The sequence below is a fragment of the Leptidea sinapis genome, chromosome 36, assembly GCF_905404315.1.
Source record: "Leptidea sinapis chromosome 36, ilLepSina1.1, whole genome shotgun sequence".
In the NCBI taxonomy this organism is placed as follows: Eukaryota; Metazoa; Arthropoda; class Insecta; order Lepidoptera; family Pieridae; genus Leptidea; species Leptidea sinapis.
Window position 1 is genome coordinate 3,701,107 of NC_066300.1, and position 23,897 is coordinate 3,725,003.

Sequence of the window (23,897 nt, forward strand, 5' to 3'; positions counted from 1 at the left end):
GAACTATGTTTAATCGATATTAAAGTGGATTTCGTTTGTAGCAGGAAACGAAAGCGCTGATTTTCTAGCTAGAACTATCATTAATATATCCGATCTATCCCTATATCCTGATTGCAAAGATCTAGACATTAACATACAGATATAATAAGTAATCTAAAACAGCGTATGACTCTTCTTTGGGGAAGATATTGGTACAATTGTACAGAAGTTGAAAATAAGGCTCATTCGTATACTTTGTTAGATAATCCCGTTAATAGCACACCCTGGTTTTGTAAGTTTAAAAATAACGCTCACAGAAAGTTCTATACTACAATAACACGAATGCGTATTGGTCACTATCGATTGAATTTTCATCTTCATCCCAAAAAAATTGTCTCCTCTCCTTTTTGTGACCATTGTAATAAGCAACAAGATCAGTCTCTGGATCACATCTTTTTTGATTGTTCGTCCTTTGGCATACAGCGCCTTGTGCTGATGGATGAGCTACTGGAAATATATGGTGCACCCAATATAATCCCGCTCTCAGTAATGGATCTATTAAAGGACACATCAACTTATATGTCCTTGTATAAATTTGTATGTAGTACTGTAAATAAATTGTAATTTGTAGATACATACGTTGTAAATTTGTTTATAATTATGTAAATACGTTATAACTCGTACATATACAACTAGTAATAGCATAGCGCAATTCGCGAACTGAACAGATAATGTAAATAGGTAGGTATTATTCTAAAAAGTTATGCAAATTACACTGGATTTGACTTTAAGAAAAGGGGAAAATTATTAGAGACTATATTACTGGATTTGGACTTACTAAAAGGAAAATATGGAAAATATTCTTTAGAGAATTATACATTAACGGAAATGGTAAAATAACTTGGATTGGATTTGATGAAAGAAACTACTATAAATATTCGCTATCGAATATACATAATTGGAAAAGGAAAATGGAAATAATGTAAGATGAAATGAGAAAACTGGATTGGACTTTTTGTAAAACAAAATAGTGAAAATAATAAATACCAAAGAAATGAAAATACTAACGACAAGGCAGTAAGGCCCCTGGCTATAGCCTGTTCGAAAGAACGAATTAATATTAAAAAAAAAAATCATTGCCTGTCCAGATCGACGAACAGAACCAAAAAATGACATTATCACTTGTCATTACATAAAAGACAAAAGTCAAAAACAGCTGAGACAAATTGTCACTTGTCAGTATTTTCATTGTAGAATGCAATTTTGGTGAACCACGTGTGTTTACGTTTAATAACGCATTTTGTATTATAATAACATAGTTAACTTAAGATTGCTGATCAGACATTAAAATGGCGGTAAGTTTTCTTCTCCTAGACTATAATATATAATTCAGTGTATTTAAATTTCTACGTAATAACGATGTCCATGTTTATATTACAGAAAAAGGGTAAAATGAAGATAAGCAAAGTAAAGCGAATAAATCATACTACAAACAAAATGAAAAAACAAGGCAAATTAAAGCTTCAACGACACAAAACTAAAGGACAGCAACAGAAGCAAAATCACCAAATGCAATCGGCTCCAGAATATAGCAGTGAAAGTGAATCGTCGGGCAATGAGTGGGCTGAGATGCTGGACGAAGAAGAACAGAAATATATATTGGATAGACTGGTGAAACAACCACAATTACTCTCTAACATTCCTGAGGAGGATGATTTCAATAAGTAAGTTACCTCATAATTTTTCAACAAAAATTTAGAAGATATCCTACATTCATTACTAATTATATTAAATTAAATTATTTTATAAATACTTATTATCTTTTGAGGGAGATCATATTAATGCAAGGGAGGCCTACTATCCATTAATTGTGTTCAAGTTGATGTATAGTAATGAAAATTATTCTCAATCCAGTCCCCACCCCAACTTGAATAATCTCTTTCAATATATCTGCAAAATCAGTAAAGACTGTGAATTTCAGACCAGGCAAGAAAAGGAAACGAGGAAGAGAAAAAGATAGAAAACCAGTTAAAATTGGGGAACAAGCTATTCAGAGTGATGAAAGTGACTTGGAACAAAAATATGAACAAGATCTTTCTGAGAGACCAGCTAAAAAGACTCGGCCCCTGTTGCCAATTAAAACAAAAGATGGGGTGTTGGAGAGAGCTGAAGAATGTGATGGTACTGATCAATACTGGCTTATATGACTATAATCTACTCAACATTTTCTCGATAAATATATTAAATAAGGGAAACCTAAATAACTAATAATAAATTACTAATTTTAGATTATTAATTAATTTAAAAGTTGAAAATGTTAAAATTTTACCTTTTAATGTACAGTAATATAGAAATATATTCACATGATACGCCACAAGTTAGGATATCATCCGCACCATCTGGATGTGTGGCAGTCCTCCATAGTGAGGTTTTCAAGGAGCTTTCTTCCACATACTACAAAGCTGTGGAATGAGTTTCCTTGTCCGGTGTTTCTGGGATGATACAACATGGGTACATTCAAAAAAAGGGTGTTCACCTTCCTTAAAAGCCGGCAACACTCCTGTGATTCCTCTGGTGTTGCAAGAGATTGTGGGCGGCGGTGATCACTTAACACCAGGTGACCCGTACACTCATTTGTCCTCCTATTCCATAAAAAAAAAGTACTATAGAAGGTGACTCACTAAAAATAATATTTATTAATTCTATAAGAGCTTTTCTCAAAATATTAAAAAAAATATTGTTATCAAATAATACCCTTTTTTTATTATGTTTTTTGCATTCATTGCTTGTTCCTATTTTACTTTGAGCTTTGCTAAATTTTTCGCTACAAGTATATTCAAATTTTTTTATTCAAAATAGCATGTGACATCACTTATTGAAAGTCAAAAACTACCACCCATTCCAAAATGAATGCCTTTGTGTGGACCTTTTTTTTTCATCGAATAAATATGTTAACAAAGTAATATTGTACAGTTATACTTATTATTTAATTGAGGGTGGTCACTCCATTCCCAATCTGTGGTATCATTAAGAAAGTCATTTATGTTATAGTAACCTTTACCACACAAACGTTTTTTAAAAATTCTTTTGAATAACATAATTCTTTCGTTTTGAACATTTTCTGGGATCTTGTTGTAAAAGTATAGTATATGTGTATATGTATAGGTAGTTAATACAGTTACAGTATAGGTGACAAAATTTCAAAAAAAAATTCAGAACAGAGTTCTTAACAATAAATGATTAGTTGTAAACTGGTATTTAAAATATATATAGCTTGTGTGAATAATTAGTATTAAACCAACTAGTGGGACAGATTCAGTTATTTTTTAAATTAAAATCTGTATTACAGAATCTGAGGATGAAGAAAATGAAAATGAGCAGTTGAACTTGGCAATTGACAAAAATGAAGAAGCTGATTCTGACTCTGGTGTGGAACACACAGCAGAAGAGAGTCCCCCAAGAGAAGATGAAGAGGTGGTCACCACAGTGGATCTCATGGCTGCTCGGCGGAACCGCCTGAATAATGACAAATTGAGGATTGGTGCATTGTGCTCTTCATTACTTGAGTGTCCAGAAAAAAAGGTGATTTATTTAGCTGTTATTTTTTTTTATGGAATAGGAGGACAAACGATCGTACGGGTCACTGGGTGTTAAGTGATCACCGCCGCCCACATTATCTTGCAACACCAGAGGAATCACAAGAGTGTTGCCGGCTTTTAAGGAAGGTGAACAAGCTTTTTTTTGAAGGTACCCATGTCGTATCGTTGTTGCCTGTTATCATTCAGTTGTGTTACAACAGAGCTTTGAATTCAATGCCACACAATGTCTAATATAAGTGTCTAATTTTAAATGCCTATTTAAATTAAGAAAATTGTGTAACTAACTCAACATTTATAATAAATTAGTTAAATAATTACATTTCTTCTAATGAGCGTAAACAAAACACTTTGAAAATTACTACCACAAAGTAAGGTGTTAATTTGAATAAAATTTTTAATGATATCTGTGTATGTTAATGTATAACATACTAGCTGACCCAGCAAACGTTGTATTGCCGATATTAAAATCGCGATACAAAAGTAACTGTTGATCGTAGATGGGTGAAAATTGTTGAAATTGTATGTATTTTTTAATCCTGACTCATAATCAAAAAAAATTAAAAATAAATTTGGCGTGGACCACCCTTAACATTTAGGGGGATGAATAATAGTGTTGTCCGATTCTCAGACCTACCCAATATGCACTCAAAATTTCATGAGAATCGGTCAAGCCGTTTCGAAGGAGTTTAACTACAAACACCGTGACATAAGAATTTTATATATTAGAATATACAACGCGGCTCGGACATTTTTTGAGTACCTTATAATAGGTCAATGATATTATGTTATTATTTCAAGAGTTTGTATATGGTGCCAACACAACATCTTCTGGCAGTAAGTGAGTTCCGATTTTGAACCATTTTTTTGCTGTAAGATTGATGGGTAACCAGAGTGCTAGTGGAACTCTTCTATGAGATCACCATAGAAGGGTCTATCCTCAAGAGTAGTGAGATTTAGCACATTAAATATTCAGCATAGAGCCGAGAGTATCTTTGTAGCTTTCCTTTGTACAATTTCTAGCAGGCTTATATCCTTATGTAATTAATGACTCCATGCATAATACTACATTATAAGAGTGGCAAAATAATAGATGTTAACAAAAACTTCAACTAAGATGGTTTGAAAGGATAAGAAAAAGTTTATAGGAATCAAAATACTTGTTTTTTTTATAGCAATGATGAAGTCACAGTATTTATAGATTGTACAAAAAACATTGTAATTCAACAAATACTGCAATAGAATTAATGTTTGTAGCTGAAGAATCTTTATCCTATCCTATACTTGATGGAGGAAAAGCTGCGTGATGGCAGCCTCAACCTGCTGTCAGTCAGGAAACTGGCCACTGTCTCTGCTGCTGAGGTGTTTGTGGATATTCTGCCCGAGTACAGGATAAGGCATCAAGACTACTCCAATGTTAAACGTGAGTTGACACTTAAACTGTAAAACACTTGCTAACTTTTACATGGTATTTTCATCTGTTTTTTATTATGAAAATATGGGACGAGACGAGCAGGACGTTCAGCTGATGGTAATTAATACGCCCTGCCCATTCAAGGATTCAAAGGAGCTCAGGATTCTTGAAAAACCCCAAAAATTCTGAGCGGCAATACAACTGCGCTCGTAACATTGAGACATAAGATGTTATGTCTCATTTGCTCAGTAATTTCACTAGCTACGGCGCCCTTCAGACTGAAACACAGTAGTGCTTACATATTACTGCTTCACGGCGTAAATAATCGCCGTTGTGGTACCCATAATCTATCTGGCATTTTGTGCAAAGGAGTCTCCCACTGGTAGGAAGGTGTTTTGAAGGTATGCCCGTAAAAGAAATGAATAGTATGTTAAATTTAACTATTGGGAAATTACTTGTTGAAGAGTAGGTATGCTTAGTTAATGTTAATAAAATTTAATATACCTAATATTATAATATTGATGCTTAAAAGTACATAGACTTTGTTGTACTATACAATGCAACACATTTATAATATATTTTATTAATAATAACGAAATTAGTCCGCTACTATGTTTGCTTGAAGGAACCCAAACCACTCTTTTGTTGGTTATCCTTTTTTTGAGGTCGAGTACTTATTACCCGGCATCATGTCGCGCTTTCTAGAGAATTCTTAATGTCTGCTCGTGGATTACCGATACCGTTTTTACAACATATACTGCTGAACACTAAGATCGTTGTTAATCAGATAAATAATTATAAATCAGGAATATATAACTCAATGACTCTATTACAGATCACTTTAGTACTAATTCAGTCAAGTGTCCCTTCTGCCTATCTATACTTGTTCTATGCTGTGTGTGTTCGTTAAAAATAAAGATATAAGTGGAATAAATAATAATTATTTATAATTATTAGTGATTAGTATTTAATTGTTTAGCGAAATTGTGTTTTTAAGCAACATTTAAAACCGAAAATCTGATCCCATAAGGAGCAAAGTTAGTGTAACGTCCGATGTAGGTGTGTACGTGTTTGGGTTTGAGTAATAATCATTGTGAAGATACTACATGATTTACTCTGAGAAATAAAGTGCGCCCGAGTTCTCGAAAAAGCTAATTTTAAGCTATTCATTCTGTTATACTTAATACTTCATTGTTTGTATTTGTATGATGAGATTATTAATTATGACAGTAATCACGACCATTATGTTCAGGAAGCACCCTCACACAGACAATAAAATTGATATTTAAAACTCTATTCAACTTTGAACACTATTCATAGATATAATGGATACAATACGTTACATAATCCTTTATGTATTATGGTTATTGTAAAATACTCAAGTGGCTGTTGAGTTTCCTGTGTGTTCTTCTGACGACCTCTACTTCTTCTGAACATATGGTAGATTCAATAATTCAAAAGCAATTTAATTTAAATTTGACTTGGAGCTAATTTGATTCGTGACCGAAAAACTTTTTAAACATTCTATGAATATACTGACACTCGAAGTTATATTAAACTTCTAAATTACAGTGAAAAAAGATACCCTCGCTCTTTACAAATTCGAGAAGGAATTGGTGGAGTTCTACAAGAGGTACCTGCTGCGGCTGGAGAAGGCGGCAGGGGTGTTGCGCAGCAAGAGAGGAGACGTGAGGTAACACCCATTCGACGTGTCATAGTCAACAAATTACAATAGCAGTAAAAACCAAAAACAATCGAAAAACTAACAGTAGATTTTTCTGAACTCTTGTTATGCCCCGAGGCACTACCTCAAACCAAGCACAGACGTCTGCCTAAGTTTGATTCTGTCATCTCTTATGTTTACCTCTGGGTGCTAGTGGGCAAACAAACTAAAAAATTTAATAGAGTAAATAAAGAAGAATAGAGAGAGGTTCAGTTAACAGCTCTATTGGAGCGTGAAGAGTCTTGTAATTGATTGACAGATTCCTTGCAGTGGTAGTAACCACATCTCTGTTTTAATCGGTTTAACTTAAAAATTTTCAAGGAGCTTTCTACCTCGTACTACAAAACTGTGGAATGAGCTTCCTTATGCGGTGTTTTCGGGACGATACGACATGGGTACCTTCAAAAAAAGCGCGTACACCTTCCTTAAAGCCCGGCAACGCTCTTGTGATTCCTATGGTGTTGCAAGAGAATGTGGATGGCGGTGATCACTTATCACCAGGTGAACCGTACGCTCGTTTGTCCTCCTATTCCATAAAAAACAAAAAAAAACTTAAATAGATACTGAGCTCTCGATATTTCGGCCCAGTTGCAACTGCCATAGATGCGGTGGAAGCAAACATTTCTGTCCTGGCCGAGCTAACTATTGAAATTGGAACTCGAATTGAAGTGAACAAGTGTGTTTTTATCAATCTAAAATGACTTTTGTATTGAACGCCGAAATTACCACCCGTTCGAACGGATATGCCTCAGACCTGAGAGAAATAGGCACAAGAAATTCAACGGCATCTTTATTTCAGTAAAATTTAGTCTAATTAATTTATTTTTATCGAATAGCATAGCCCATTCCCGAGGTTTTGTACGATTTAGAATTCATTTATCTTATAGGAACCTTGGGGGAGGCCTTTGTCCAGCAGTGGACGTCTTCCGGCTGATGATGATGATGATAGTAACCTTGTGCCACATAAAGGTCTTTTAACAATTCTGCTGAACACATATGTTTTGAACATTTCGTCTGGTTCGTCAGGAAGGTGGACGCTGCCAGCAAGAGCCTGGCGCTGGTGTCCCTGCGGTGCATGTGCAAGATGCTGGAGGCCAAGCCCAACTTCAACTACGCGCGGAACATCGCGCAGAGCCTGGCGCCCTTCCTGGACGCTGACCCCGCCGCTGGCCAGCTGGTGTCCGCCTGCTTCAGCAACGTGTTCGCGGACGACTCCCGCGGAGACATCACCCTCGATGTGAGTCTAATGCGCTTCTAGTCTGACTTTAAAATTAACCTCTAGTTTGAGCAATCCACGCACACTAACAAAAAATACAAAGCGCAAGTGTAAGACGTAAGCTTGTCACGCACACTAAAGTATTAAACCTGGAATGCTTTTATCGGTTGTCTAACAGGAAGAGACTCTATCCAGATGTTAAATTATGTAAGCTTCATTGATTATATTATTATGTGGTGATTAAAAACTGCTAAATATTCGACGAAGTCTCACATTGTGTGACAAGGGCCCTTCCCTTATTTTGTGGCATCACATTTTTCAAATTATAATATTATTTCAGACACTAAATTAAACCTCCGTTTCGTACACACAAATTAGAAAAAAGGAATATGTTAAAAGGAAAGGGGTACTCACTGAACTCAGCTTCACCTCACTTCTTCACAGGGCGCCCTGATTTCACTAGCGACGATTTCACAGTTTACTAAAGTTTTATGGTAATGAAAAAGGACGGCGACTCGCGGCGTAGCCGCATTATATATGCAATTTTTACACCCCCCGCGCACACCTGTGCGTAGGACAAGGAAGGATATAGGCATTAGGGCTAGGTGAGAAAAGATAGGATGCATTGTGCGTACTCATCGCGCCTCGCTAATAAAACGGCCTAATCACTATGTTTTGGTATTTTCGTGGCTTTGTTTCGTTTAATGTTGATTTTATTGAAAAAGAATTAAAATGAAAAAATATTAATTATGTAAATGTAAAATAATATGTGACATCACACTACGTAGGGAGTATCACAGTATTAATTTAGTATAAATATAATTTTGTCGGAATCGCAATAATATATTTCATATTTGAAACGTCATAACCCATTCAAAATATAGGATATGATATGGGAAATAGGATCAATTAATAAAACAGTAACAAAATCCAATTCCATTCCAAAACATATCACCCTGTACTTTTCCCGGGGCGTAAAAAGAATAGGGGAGTCCCAGGCCCATGGGTGAGAGGCGTCTAAGGGCTTTTTAGAAAGTCACGCTGCCGTCTTTTGACGTCAGCACAATCGGGCCAGGCTCGTCCGGGTTAATTACCACACTCGCACAGAATACCGGCGTGAAGTAGCGGCCTAGTGCCGCTATGTTTCGCATAGGTTAGTGTCGAGGACCGGTGGCCATTCCACAGCGACCCGCCGCGTTTGGCACTACAAGTCAGCAGATTGGGATAGGATGCGATCCTTTTTTGCATCCTACCCTTGGGGCAGGGTTTGTTTCCCTTCGGATGATCCTAGTGCCTGCGCCGTTGCAGTAACCGATGTGATACTACAGGGTATGGATATTTTTATACCAAACTCTGTAGTACATCGGTGGCAGATCACAGCCCTGGTTCGATGCGTCAGTTAAAGCAGCATCTGACTGCAAAAAACAGGCGTATCGAGCTTGGGTTGCGGCGCTGGGCGCAAAGGATCCGAACTGCACAGTTCTTAAGAGGAAATACAACCGTGCCTCCAGATTTTTTAAGCGGCAAATCGCCCGTGCAAAGTCAAAACACGTCGTCAAAATCGGCGAGCAGCTTTCCAGTTACCCGACCGGAACACGCAAGTTCTGGTCGTTGTCGAAAGCTGCTCTTGGTAACTACAGCCAGCCGTCCATGCCGCCGTTGCACATGAGGAATGACACCCTGGCCCATATGGCAAAAGAGAAAGCCGATCTCTTGTGCACTCTTTTCGCCTCCAACTCGACTCTTGACGACAACGGAAAAACACCGCCGACCATCCCGCGATGTCAGAGCTCTATGCCTGAAGTACAGTTCAGACAGAAAACTGTTAGGCGAGCTCTGTTTTCTTTGGACGTCAGGAAGTCGAGCGGGCCGGATGGCATTTCTCCAATCGTGCTTAGAACGTGTGCCTCATGGAAGTCAGCCCTTGTCCATCCGATCCAAAAAAAAGGAGACAGTTCGGATCCGGCAAACTACAGGCCTATTGCTATTACCTCCCTGCTCTCCAAAATAATGGAGAGCATAATTAGCCGTCAGGTCTTAGTATATCTAGAGGGTCACCAGTTGATCAACGATCGACAATACGGGTTTCGCCATGGTCGGTCGGCAGGTGATCTTCTGGTATACCTAACACATAGATTGGCAGCGGTTATTGAAAGCAAGGGGGAAGGCCTGGCAGTTAGCCTGGATATAGCGAAGGCCTTTGATCGTGTATGGCACAAGGCGCTCCTCTCCAAACTTCCATCATTTGGGCTTCTCGAGAGCTTGTGCAAGTGGACCTCCAGCTTCCTCACTGGGCGCAGCATACAGGTCGTTGTCGACGGATATTGCTCGAACCCGAAGCCCGTGAATGCTGGAGTGCCCCAAGGCTGTGTGCTGTCTCCCACGCTGTTTCTTCTGCATATCAATGATATGTTGGACACCTCCAACATTCATTGCTATGCAGACGACAGCACTGGTGATGCCGTATACACTGGCCATAAAGGTCTCTCTCGGGAAATCGTCGACCAGTGCCGGGAGAAACTTGTGTCTTCTATCGAGTCCTCTCTTGAGAAGGTCGCGGAATGGGGAAAATTTAACCTTGTCCAATTTAACCCCCAGAAGACTCAAGTTTGCGCGTTTACCACTAAAAAAACCCCATTTGTCGTATCACCGCTCTTGGACAACACTTCCCTCAAAGCCTCGCCTAGTATCGGAATACTGTGTCTCGAAATCTCGAGCGATTGCCAATTCCGTGGCCATCTGGAGGGCAAAGCCAAATTGGCTTCAAAGAAACTGGGCGTCATTCATAGAGCACGGCAATACTTCAAACCGGCCCACATACTAGCGCTCTACAAAGCGCAGGTCCGGCCACACATGGAGTATTGCTGTCATCTCTGGTCTGGCGCACCCCAGTATCAGCTCGATCCATTTGACCGCGTGCAGCGCAGAGCAGCTAGAATTGTCGGGGACACAGTGCTCTGTGAGCGGCTGGATCACTTGGCGTTGCGTAGAGACGTCGCTTCATTGTGTGTCTTCTACCGCATTTATCACGGGGAGTGTTCCGAAGAGCTCTTTAACCTGATTCCTGCCGCCGAATTCCACCTTCGCACGACACGCCACAAGTTAGGATATCATCCTCACCATCTGTATGTGTGGCGGTCCTCCACAGTGCGCTTTTCAATGAGCTTTCTTCCACGTACTACAAAGCTGTGGAATGAGCTTTCTTGTGCGTTGTTTCCGGGACGATACGACATGGGTACCTTCAAAAAAAGCGCGTACACCTTTAAAGGCCGGCAACGCTCCTGTGATTCCTCTGGTGTTGCAAGAGATTGTGGGCGGCGGTGATCACTTAACGTTCGTTTGACAGCGCTAAGTTTTGAGGTCAAAACATTGTACATTGTATTTTATATAGGTACAAAATAGGATGAAAAATAGATGTTATTCGATTCTCAAACCTACCCAATATGCACACAAAATTTCATGAGAAACGGTCAAGCTGTTTTGTAAAGGAATAGCGAACGAACAAAATTTTCACCATCCCAGATATCTCAAGTAATCTTTATTTGAATCGGCCTACATATTGAAAGAAACCATTTTAATTTTTGTTCGAATACAAATTGTGTTTCACACTCTAATTTCTCTATTATAATTGAATAACCTAAGAGTTTAATAACCTAGGTACCTATTTTTAACCCACATTTTATTTCATTGTACAAACAGTAAACACAAAATCAAAACATTGAGCAATTAAAGTAAAAAACAAAATGGCCTTGCACTTTGCAGCAGAGCGAAACAGGTTATAATCCACTGCACATGGGAGCGAGTGAGACAGATATGGGATCGTTGGTTATTGTTTACCTCGGGAAGCGCGATATAATTCATTAAGCTTTCGGCGATGGGCCAATAATAGGCCAGTCGGCATGCTTACGTTAAGGTGGTAAATTGAGAATTCATGTTTTAGGAACATTTGATATGTAAACAGCGCATTTTCTTCTGTAGTAGTATAACTTTCGACGAACACTATTGCTAAATAGTTTCTATGTAAAGGAGCCGCTTCTAATAGGCGTTTGTGAAACTGCCTACCTAAGGTTTAGCGTAAGGTAAAACCTTGGTAAAACTGACAGGTGGGTGTTTAGTGGAAGTTTGGTTATAGAATAATAGATAATAGAGAATAATAGATAAGATACATAATAGCTTTGAGGGTTAATGTATACACTTCTATAATAAAGTCCCAGCCACTGATCAGGCATTATCTATAAATAAATTTAAATGTTTTATAAAAAAATGGCTCTGTCGTAAATCCTATTACTCCACTGCTGAATATCTAAATGATCGGACAGCCTGGGACTAGATTGTGATTATTTTATAGCGACTGTACAATATTGTATATTTTTATTGAAAAGAGCGCATAAAAAAAGAATGCTGGGAGAGTTTCTTGCGCCGCTTCTTCTCTCTCAGAGCGCCATTTGTTTCCGAAGCGGTAGTAGTATCTAGTATAAGAAATGACATCAAAAAGGAATCAATTTTGAGAAAATAAATGCCTTTTATGCCTTTTAGAACCAACTTAAATTAAATTAACTATAACGTTAGTGCTATAATTTTAATTTAGGTTTTTATTGAGGTAGGATATGCCTATTTGCTTATATTGAATGTACGCCACTGCGCCCACTGGTTGTATGATGATGTTGATATCAGTTGTAGGGAAACTTAATATCTTTTATATTTAGATCGTGCGGCTCATAAACACGCTAGTTAAACGTCGTGGTGCGCGGCTGCGACCGGCAGCGCTTGACTGCCTGCTATCGCTCAACATAGCTAACATCGAGCTGGATGCACAGCCTGACCTCCGCCATGACAAGAAAAAACAGGAGAAGCACAAGAAGAGGATCATCAATCTGTCCAAGAAGGAAAAGAAGGTACGCACGGTCCTCGGTAAAAACGTTCCAAACCACAATCATGTCGAAATTGAGTTATGAAAACAAAACTGGTCACGTGATTCATATTAACGGACTGACAAGAAACGGCAGCCCTACTGTCACTCTTTAAATGACATCATGACTTAGTAGCCCAACCCACATGTATGGAATACACTAATATTTATTAAACTTTAAACACGAATTCCTAATGTGATGTTTGTGGTTTGGAACGTTTTTCAGGAACTATATGCAATTATGGTATGCTATATATATACTATAGTGTATGAAAAGGAGGACAAACGAGCGCACGGGTCTCCTGGTGTTAAATGATTACTGTCGCCCACATTCTCTTGCGACATCAGGGGAATCACAGGAGCGTTGCCGGCCTTTAAAGGAAGGTGTACGCACTTTTTTAAAGGTACCCATGTCGTATCGTCCCGGAAACGCCGTACAAGGAAGCTCATTCCACAGCTTTGTATACGCTGAAGTATGGAAACTACGTTCAAACGTTTGAAAATAAGCACACACAGACGCAGCGGACGTTGACAAAGAGCCAATTAAAGGTCCTCACGGAAAGCAACATATTAGTTTAAAATAGTTACGAACACTCAAGTTAATACTGTCAATGATAGTGGTAGATATACATACTTATAGCATACATATGCTCTATCAATTTAATCAAAGAATTCGTTACTACGTTTGTGTAGAATAGATCTAAGCCTACTTGTTTATCAATTGTATTAAAGTTACTGCTCACCCGCCACAAGTAGGAATTTTGCCTGTATTTGGATTTAACTAATATAGTATGACACCATCCTCTGGCGAATTTTCTCTACTCAACCTGATCGGTGGAACCTCAATAACTGACAAATATTAAAATTAAATTAAAAAAATTGTTTTTCTTATTTAAAAATTAACGCTTATTTAATTTAACTGAAATCTCTTTAATTTAGCTGTACCTAAGAGACAATTAAAACTATTAATTTGAATTCATCGTAGTCTCTCTTGTACACAATTACCACAACCATATTATAACATTTTGCTTACTTACACCCTTATTGCTTGATGCATGGAAAAGAGCAATACTTGAATACAATTTATAAAGATAAAATTATATCTATATGTATATGTATGCACTTTAGTAGTAAGATATGTTTACATAATTTTTTCTAACATAAGTAACATTGATTAAATGTAAAGGTAAATGAACCATTAGTCGTAATATTATGGTTCATTTTTAATTGTATGTTTTGCACAACACATAAAAAATATTACACACACACACACATACTCACGCCTTGTTCCCGTCGGGGTAGGCAGAGACAATAGAATGCCATTTGCTTCTATCCTTACAAACCTCACGCGCTTCCTCTACATTCATTACTATTTTCATACATGCTCGCCGTTTGCGGGTGTTTCGGACCTCTCCTTTTCTCAAAACGTCCCCAATTTGATCGACGAATGTTCTACGAGGTCTCCCGCGACCGGCTTGCCCACACACACTTGCCTTATATATTTGATGCGTCATTCTTTCTTCACTCATTCGCTCCACGTGTCCAAACCATTTAAGCATTCCTTTTTCAGTCCTTGTCACAACATCCTCTTTCAAACCACAGCGCGCTCGTATTACCGCATTCGGAATTCTATCAGTCAGTCTTACCCCACACATACTACGCAGTGATCGCATCTCAACTGCGTTAATTCTGCTTTTATGCTTCTTCTGCCATACCCAACTCTCACTTCCATACATTAACGTGGCGACAAGCACTCCATTATGTACAGCCATCCGCGCTTCTATTGGCACAGTCTTACCGTTTATAAAGGCATGCAGCGCTCCATTCACACAATTTCCCTCAGTCACTCTCCTTTCAATATCACCTTCATATCTTCCGTCTCTTGTAAACATGCTACCCAAATATACGAATTCTGTAACTTGTTCTACCCTTTCATCTTCAATCGTGATAGTACACTCAGTCAACCTTTCATCCTTCTCAAACACCATCACTTTCGTCTTTCTTGCATTTACTTTCAAACCTCTCTCTTTAAAGCTCCCGCTCAAACAGTCAATCATTTGTTGCAACTCATTTACCGATGATGAAAAAATGACTTGATCATCGGCGTACAAGAGGCACTTAACACACAACCCTTCCATATTGATTCCACATTGCATTTCTCTCACATCATTCATGCATCTATCCATGAATAGGTTGAACAACCAAGGCGACGCTACACAACCCTGTCTGACACCTTTGAAGATATCAAACCAGCCAAAAAATATTAATTGTATTTAAATCGGAAAATTATGATTACCGATGATAGGAAATCCCTTCGTTGGACATATTTTTATTGTGGCTATGATTTCTATAGTCCAAAATGGTACATTCAGGCATATTTGTATTTTTTTTAAAGATGGTTTCACTTGAGCCTCGAGTAGGTACATTTGTACACAATAGTGGCGACAGGGTAACGCCCACATGCCACTTCCACTAGTTTTTTAAGTCGCACAGATGTTTTGTGCATAAATTTAATTAAACATTTAAATTATTTTATTTGATCTCACATAAATTTTACCAAACATCAAAATTGAGTGATATATACATCTACATATAATCATGTGTATCAGTCTGTCTTCCTTTATTAAAATTGTTTATCATCGGGTGTTGTTCCAGCGCGCCAAAAAGTTGAAAGAGGTGGAGCGAGAGCTACAAGAAACAGAGGCGCGTGAGAGCGAGACAGCGCGACGCAAGCAGTTGACGGAGGTGACGCGCATTGCCTTCCACATCCTGTTCCGGCTTCTGAAATCGGCGCCGCGGTCGCCGCTGTTGGCCGCCGTGTTGAACGCGCTTGATAAGTAGGGGGCGCTCTGTACACTACACAAATCACCCGTCAAATTTTGAATCATGAATGAAATGACTGAGTCTACCGCATGTTCGACAAAAGTAGGGCTAGTGAGAAGAACATGCAAGAAACTCAACGGTCACTCTTTTAAATCAATGAGTATTTTACATTAGTTATAAGATGTACATAACGAATTAGTTTGTAAAGTTGCATCCAATATAAACCAAACGAAAGGTAATTTTACAGACTATAAAAGTAATAATATTTTAATATAAAACTTCTGTGAAAAATACGACAAGCCTTCAAAATGCCGCTTTAAAAATTGTATATAGCAGTAGATTTAAAAATTCTATGTCGTATTATCTATGGTGTTTTATTAACTATTCTATTACTAATTAGTTACTTTTAAATATTATTTTAGTCATAAAAAATCATTACATTCATTAGTAATAATCGAAATGTATTCTGAAGGTAAAGTTAAAAAAATCATAACAAATTTATGTGACTACTTTAGACGACATTTGTTTAAATTATGCATTATCTATTGTTCATATTATTATCAAAGAGCAAGCTTGTTTCAAAACAAAAGCGCCGACGTACTTTTTTATAAACAAAACCCAAACGCTTGAAGAGCTATAAATTATATTGTAACCCGAGCCGTTGCGTCATGAGGTGACCTTGACGTCGATAAAAACTCGCGCGACGTGGGTTGCCCTGGCAACTGATATGAAAGATTTCATGAAAATATCTTCGTCGACGGAAGATAATGACGGCGGTGTCGCGCAGGTTCGCGCACGTGATCAACCTGGAGTACTACAGCGACCTGGTGGCCATCCTGGCGGCGCTGGTGCGAGACGAGCACGTGGCCGGCCGCCAGCGGCTCCTGTGCGTGCGCACGGCGCTGCGGGCGCTCGCACACAACGACGCGCTCGCACTCGACCCCGCACGCTTCCACACGCACCTCTACGTGAGCATGCTGCCCGTGCACGCCGCGCCAGGTAACCGATATCGGGATTAAAACAAAATTATATCCTAGAATCTATTACGTTCCCTGCTTGCGATACCTAGATTTCACCGTCGAAAGATAAATTACCTCTTATCACACGCGGGGTTCGCAGAATAACATTATAATGCTTTCTGTACTGCCTTTATCCGTTTTCCAAATTATTTACACATATTAACTAAACCATTCTCTAATAAGAGTATCCAGTATTCGTGGTCTAGGTGTGATTTTTGATATAAATTAAATTGTAATTATTATGACGGGATCTCACGATATTTTTTTTATTGATTTATGCCGATATTTCGATCCAATTGCATGAATCGTGGTCACGGCGAGAAATACTTGACACACTGACACTAATAGTACATTAATCTGCCCACTTGGCGCCTAGTTCGTTTTGGTCTTTGATTCACTAATTCACGACACACACTACTGACGATGTTATGAAATTAAATTTTTATCAATATGTATGAATTTAACAATTGTATAAAATGCTGGGGTATGTGTTTCGTATGAAATATTAAAAGCTAAACATTATATCAAGCAATAATAAGATTACAAGTGAATTCGCATCGACAATTTGGAACCCACTATTGAAAGTAATATAGAACCCTAATTGGTACATAAATTCAGTAGAAAGATAAAGAATTACACTATAATGAAACATTGGTGTATACTAATTTGTTTTTTATTATTATTATTTTAAATTGATTATAATTCTGAATTATATTTAATGCACAATTCTTTAAGTTTTTGTTGATTAAGTTTTATGTTATTGTATTATTATATAAACATTGAATGTATTAGTGGATAGTGTGAGGTGGTAGTGTAGTTATTTATTTTTCTATTGTAGAAAATTGTACACAATCCAATTGCAATTGTTTGTCCACCTAAGGCTGGGCGCAAACGTTCGGAAACCGGATTAGATACAGATTCTGAAACCTGAATGCTCTAATTACATACAAAATATTCAACAAGGCGCACATTATTCTTATTGTTTCCGAACGGAAAAAAAATCTAACGTTCGGTTTGTAAGAACGGAAATAACTCAATGACGTAATCCCGAACGCAACTCTCGCTTACATTTCGGCTCAACCGCCGCACACGCACGGACATTTCAATTCAGATTCGCGCGAGCTTTGTAGCGAGTGAACGTCTGTAGACTCGTCGTAGATAACAAAATGTGTGAAGCGAAAAATTTAATAATGGCGGTCGAACAATATCCATGGCATTTTTTTGCATTTATTTATTTCCTCAAAATTGTACCCAGTAACGACGATTCCTCTTTTTCTTGGTTAACGCCAGTATAAGTGCAATAGTAATCAATTAGTCTTCGTCTTCGGAATTCGGAAGTTTGCGCTTGTCTCACTCAATTCCGAATCTGAATTCCTGTTCAAGAAACCTAATCCGGTTTCCGAACGTTTGCGGCCAGCCTAAATAAACAATGGATGTTGCGTCGTGCAGGTGGGTTAGGCGGCGACGGCGCGCAGTGCTCGCGGCTGGTGATCGAGTGTGTGGGCCACGTGCTGGCTCGCGCGCGTCGCGTGTCCTCCGCCGTGGCCGTGGCGCTCGGCAAGCGGCTCGCGACACTGGCTCTGGTCGCGCCGCACCACACGGCGCTTGCGGCGCTCGCGCTACTGCAGCAGCTGCAGCAGGTACGGGTGTGACTCAATACTAGACATATAACTCTAGTATCATTTGTGTACTCAATAATAGTCATTTAACTCAATGGCTAGTATTCTCAATGCTAAATATTAGTCAATGTATAGTATTGCCGAAATAGATTAGATAGACAAAGAGAGAAGGCCTGCGATATCCCACTTCTGATTATAGAAAAAAGGAAAAACCCAACAACACTAGAGTTTTCAGTAGAAAAAGATTTAACGACTGCTTGTAGCTAATTTCATGACGAACAAAAACTTCGGATAAAAACAAGAGAGCTTGTGCTCTCAAAAGAACATACAAAATAATACTATAAGACAATTACAGTTCATGTTCATCACTTTTTACTTTTTATACAGCCAAAACAGCAACAAAACGCAACTTTTTTTTTCTTTCAATTGGGGAACATAATAATATGGTTATTATAATGTTGCCCCACTTGCATTACAATCTAGCCTTAACTTAGACTAAAAAGTAATTCTACTTTAACTTAAACTGCTAGATAGATTAAGCTAAGAATTTGTGCATTAACACATTTCTTAATGTCTCTATTAAGGAGGAAGTCACTTTGTTTATGTCTCTTTTATAATATCACTATATTTATATTGTATTACACTAATTCACTAGCACTACACTAACTCAAAAGGTTTTGTTCGTTTTAGTCTTCTTACTATATCAGTGTTGTCAAGGAGCTGGATTGCCTCGACGTTCACGTGATGGTGAAGTCTATGTTGATGAGCTTCAGCATATTTTTGGATAACTTTGTCAACAAACTCAATGTTAAGATCCCGATGGAGTTCGCTGTTTCGAATGTACCAGGGTGCGTTCACAATTTCCCTCAATACTTTATTCTGGAAGCGTTGTACGATTTGAATATTTGTTTGTTTGATGCAGCCCCACAGCTGGATCCCATAAAACCATACAGGCATAAGGACTTGCTTGTACAATGAAACTTTATTTTGTACTGACACCTTAGAGTGTCTTCCTAGAAGCCTGTACGTATTTTTAAAACGAAGTTATAATTGTTCTCTTTTTTTCTTGACGTGAGCCTTCCAGCGGAACTATGCATCAAGAGTCATGCCCAGATATTTAGCTGAATTTTCGTATGGTACTATTTTCTCTTACTGTAAACTGGCTCGTAATCTGGTTTCTTATTACTAAAGTTTACATGAACAGATTTACTTTCATTAAGTTTAATTCTCCATTTTTTAGTCCACTTAACTACTGTGTTTACCGCTATTTGAACTCTCTCTGCTGCCTCTATTGGTTAAAACCCACGCCCATAAGAGCAGTATCAACGGCAAAGGTCGCAACAGAATTATTTTCTATTTCAGGAATGTCATTTGTGTATAGTAGGTACAAGACCGGACCTAATACACTTCCCTGAGGCACTCCAGCTTTTATTTCCTTAATTTCTGAACAGACATCCTCTTGTCGAATCCTTAAATATCTATTGGTAATATAAGATCAAGAATATTTGCTAATGATTTTGGTAAAGCCATTCTTAGCTTGTAAATAAGGCCTTCATGCCAAACTTTATCGAAAGCCTGCGCCACATCCAGAAATATTGTGGAGCAGACTTCTTTGTTTTCTAAGGCTTTTTCTGTAATATTTGTAATTCTATGCACTTGATCTATGGTTGAGTGTTTTTCGCGGATTGCGAGCGGTTTGGTTCGGTGGTTTTGCAATCATGATGACTTCAGCAACTTTCCACAGATCTGGTACATGTCGTAATCTAATTGCACAATTAATGAGAGTCGTTAATTTAGCGAGACCTTTTTTTGGGAGTTGATGAAGAATTTCCCCGGATATCAAATCATATCCAGGAGCTTTTTTTTTACTTATATTATATTTTATTTCTCTCAAACTGAGCAGAGCTTAATATCCTCCTGTCCTGTTTGGAGATTAAAATAATCTATATTGTCTGGTGTAAACGTCTCGTTAGGGTCACACTCACTTGGGCGAAAAATCTGTTCAAGGTAATCGGCGAATATTTGAGCTTTTTGCTCATTGTTCACAGCCCATTTCCCATCTGTGTCTTTTACAGGAGGTATTTGGGTAATGGGGCGTTTAAGTCTTTTAGTAACCTTCCATAGAGAGTAGACTGTTGAACGGTCGCCTGTCAACTTTTGGAGATATTTGTTGGTGAAAATATCATTGAATATTTGTATTTTGCGTTTCACTTTCTTTGTTAAATTATTTAAAATTGTTTTATCTTTAGGACATCGTGAGTGGTCCCAAATATTTCTTTGCCTTCTTTTCTCTGCAATGAGTTCTCTAATCTCTATAGGATAAGAATTGGTTTTTGTTTTCTTAATTAAATTTGGAGTATTGTCCCAAGTGGTGTGTTGAATCAGTTCAACTTCTTCATTTAGCTCTTCAGGTGTCTTAAGTGGAACATTTAAATTTATACTATTATCTTAATCTATTTTAAAACTATTCAAGTTTGTATATTTATTTACAAGGGCTTAATTATTTTCTTTGAGCAAGATATTGTCACTTATTGATATGTATGTAGGAGAGTGATCTGAACTCATATCATTACTTTGGTACGTTCTTATGTAGCTGGATGCTACATTCTTTATAATAAAAAAAAAAACAATCAGGTCTGGTACTTTGCTCAGATCTTTTGGCCAATATGTTGGCAAAGTTGTGATGTTCATGATTGTTACAGCAAAACAAAGCGTTATCAAGTTTGCTGGAGAGTGACGAGAGGGTCGGGTCGGGCAACTTTGACCCGCTGTGCGAGTCTCCCGAACACTGCCACGCGGGGAGCGCGGCGCTGGGTGAACTACCCGCCCTGGCACGTCACTACCACCCGGCCGTGCGGCGTGTGGCGCGCGCCATGCTCACACGGCGACACGAGCGCTCCGACCGGTACCTACTTCACACTGTCTTAGATCATCGTTAGCCACTGACCTCTACTATAAACCACTGGACTGGCGGCTGTCAAAGTGATTTTGTGCCTATTTGATATTCACCATTTTGGCGCTGTTGGCCAGCGAGAGTCTGCGGTACTAAAACTAGTGATGACAACCTCAGCAAACATCGATAGATGGTGGGAAGCTATATACATATGTAGTTAGTTATACGTACTATAAAATGTGTACTTTATTACGTTGATTCTTGAAGTATAAATAAATAAATTAATTTAAGAAATTAATTCAAAATCGAAAAAAAGCTCAGAGTATTGTACGTTCCTTCGCAGCCATTTGCATTATACGTCAAAATTAGTTCTCTGGACGCTCGCGAGTGGCGCTTCAAATAGGCACATAAAATTTCAAATTCAAATATTTTTATTCAAAATAGGATTTAAAATCACTTATTGAACGTCAAACACTACCACCCATTTAAAAGAGACTGCCTCAGACCTGAGAAGAATGGGCGCAAGAAACTCAACGGGCTTCTTTTTTATATATGGTTACAGTGTAAAATCGTGCAATAAAATTTATTATTTAATAGCCTGTGGACGGTCACTCAATTCCCAATCAGTGGTATCATTAAGAAAGTCATTAATGTTATAGTAACCTTTATCACGCAAACGTTTTTTAACAATTCTTTTGAATTTCTTAATACATTTGTTTTGAACATTGAACATTTTTTTTTAAATAAAATATGGATTACAATGTGATATCGTACAATAAACATTTATAATTAAAGAGCCTGAGGGTGTTCGCTTTATTCCCAGTCCATGGTGTCATTAAGAAAATCGTTTATGCCATAATAACCTTTCCCACACAAACGTTTTTTAACAATTCTTTTAAATTTCGTAACACATTTGTTTTGTACATTTTCTGGGATCATATTGTAGAAGCATATACATCGCCCAACAAAAGACTTACTAACTCGACCCAACCGAGTAGTAGGCATAACAAGTTTATGTTTGTTCCTCGTGTTAACATTATGAATGTCACAATGATGATTTGATGTCAAACATATGGAATAGCCTGTCCAGGGGTATTTATACAGGTCAGTGTCGTTAGCATTGATTAACATAATTAAGAATTCTGAAGTACGCCGTAGGGTATTCGTACCCAGTAGATATAATTAAATTTCTCTGAACATTTTGCACTTACAGTACCACTTTATTATTCCACCCTTTTTAGGAAAAATACTAATAGAAAATGTATTTCTGTTTGTGATACTACAAAAATAATTTTAAAAAAGTGTGTGTGTACTTATGTATGCACGCAAGAAGTTATATTTCTTTGGCGTAACAAAGCATAAAATTCTTATAACTATTTATTCCTCCTGCTATTCTACGTTTGTAGAAACAACAATATTGTAACAAACTTGCAAAGATGGCTTTGACAATTAATTATTTAGTTGTATGGGCTTGAACCCTTTCCCTGTACTAATAATGAACGAATAACGACGAAACAAAAAAAACGAACGTCGCAAACGTCAGAAAATTTAAGGAACCAACTTCACCCTGTTACTTTTGTGTTACAGTGATGCGCGTGTTAGATTATTAAGCTTTTATGTTATTCAGTCCATCCGTTATCCAATCAGATAATAAAAAAAGACGTGTGGCACTCGGGACTGCCGCGGTAAAGCTATTGCATAGCATTTTTTATCAACTTATGCAATTATAATTATTTATTTATGCAGTATTTTTTTTGATAAAATTAATTTTAAGAAATGCAAACGGGAAGTGAGTACAATTTAACTTGCAAGATTTGATTACAGACAGACAACGGGACAGGTGAAACTAAATAAAAATGTTTGTCATAATAATAATAATTAAAAGAACGTGATAAAAAAATAAAGAAATTAAAAAAAATCTTAATGTACCCCAGCCTCGAAGCTGGGACCTTCTGCACAAAAAGCATACGTGATAAGCGCTGTTCCACGGCAACTGTAATGACCGTGGCGAAATATCTAATTATATACATCTAGTAAGTGGGGTGTTAGGTTATTTTCGTTACGGAATTTCTGGATTCGGTCTCCACGCTCAAGGCCCGCGATAGAAGCTATGCAATAGCTTAATAATAATGTTAAAACATAACTCTTTTAAGTTTAGTTATTTAGTACTTTATGATTATTAAATAATAACATTAAAGCTTAATAAACTAACGCGCGCATCTTAAAATTAAACTCTCATCATTTTTTCATAACGCGCCTACAGAAGTATATCTTCAATATAACACTACTGTACTAATGTGAGTGTAATCTGTCAGGTCCCCGCTGCAGCTGTTCGACGAGTACGACGGCTCGCAGATGACATTCAAGCCGGCGGTCGCTCCCCCCGCGCCCGCCGCTCCTCCCCGCCGCCTGCGCTCCTCCCGCGGGTGGGCTCAGCCAGACTTTCACACGTACTGCGACCAGTTGGATGCGTCAGTAGATATGACCGTTTGCGAGTTGACTGTGAGATAATAAATGTTACCCATAAACAATTTGCTTGTTATTATTTTCTGTCCAATTATTTATGATGATACATTAAAATTAATGTATTTTATAAAGTGTTAAGCGTCTCAAAGGGACGATGCCTACCCTCGATAAGTTTGTTGACGTCATTTAAGAACACACGCCTCCGATGCCTTGGTATACACGCTCGACGACGAAGTTTAT

The 23,897-nt window shown here is 38.0% G+C and overlaps 1 protein-coding gene across 1 annotated transcript; it reads left to right on the top strand.

Annotated features, from left to right (window-relative positions):
- Positions 1-1,165: 1,165 nt before the first annotated feature.
- On the top strand, positions 1,166-23,722 carry LOC126975601 (nucleolar complex protein 3 homolog). Its single transcript, XM_050823564.1, has 13 exons — positions 1,166-1,334; positions 1,420-1,703; positions 1,961-2,160; positions 3,329-3,561; positions 4,833-4,998; positions 6,562-6,682; positions 7,739-7,949; positions 12,635-12,823; positions 15,493-15,674; positions 16,448-16,659; positions 18,129-18,319; positions 21,001-21,203; positions 23,507-23,722. The coding sequence occupies exons 1-13, from the start codon at positions 1,329-1,331 to the stop codon at positions 23,700-23,702; spliced, it is 2,394 nt and encodes a 797-aa protein (XP_050679521.1). The 5' UTR covers positions 1,166-1,328; the 3' UTR covers positions 23,703-23,722.
- The last annotated feature ends 175 nt before the right edge of the window (positions 23,723-23,897 follow it).

Excerpts from the sequence above, each read along its gene's own strand:
- LOC126975601 (XM_050823564.1), top strand. Across the intron at positions 4,999-6,561 it reads AGACTACTCCAATGTTAAAC|TGAAAAAAGATACCCTCGCT; the intron begins GTGAGTTGACAC and ends TCTAAATTACAG. Across the intron at positions 6,683-7,738 it reads AGCAAGAGAGGAGACGTGAG|GAAGGTGGACGCTGCCAGCA; the intron begins GTAACACCCATT and ends CTGGTTCGTCAG.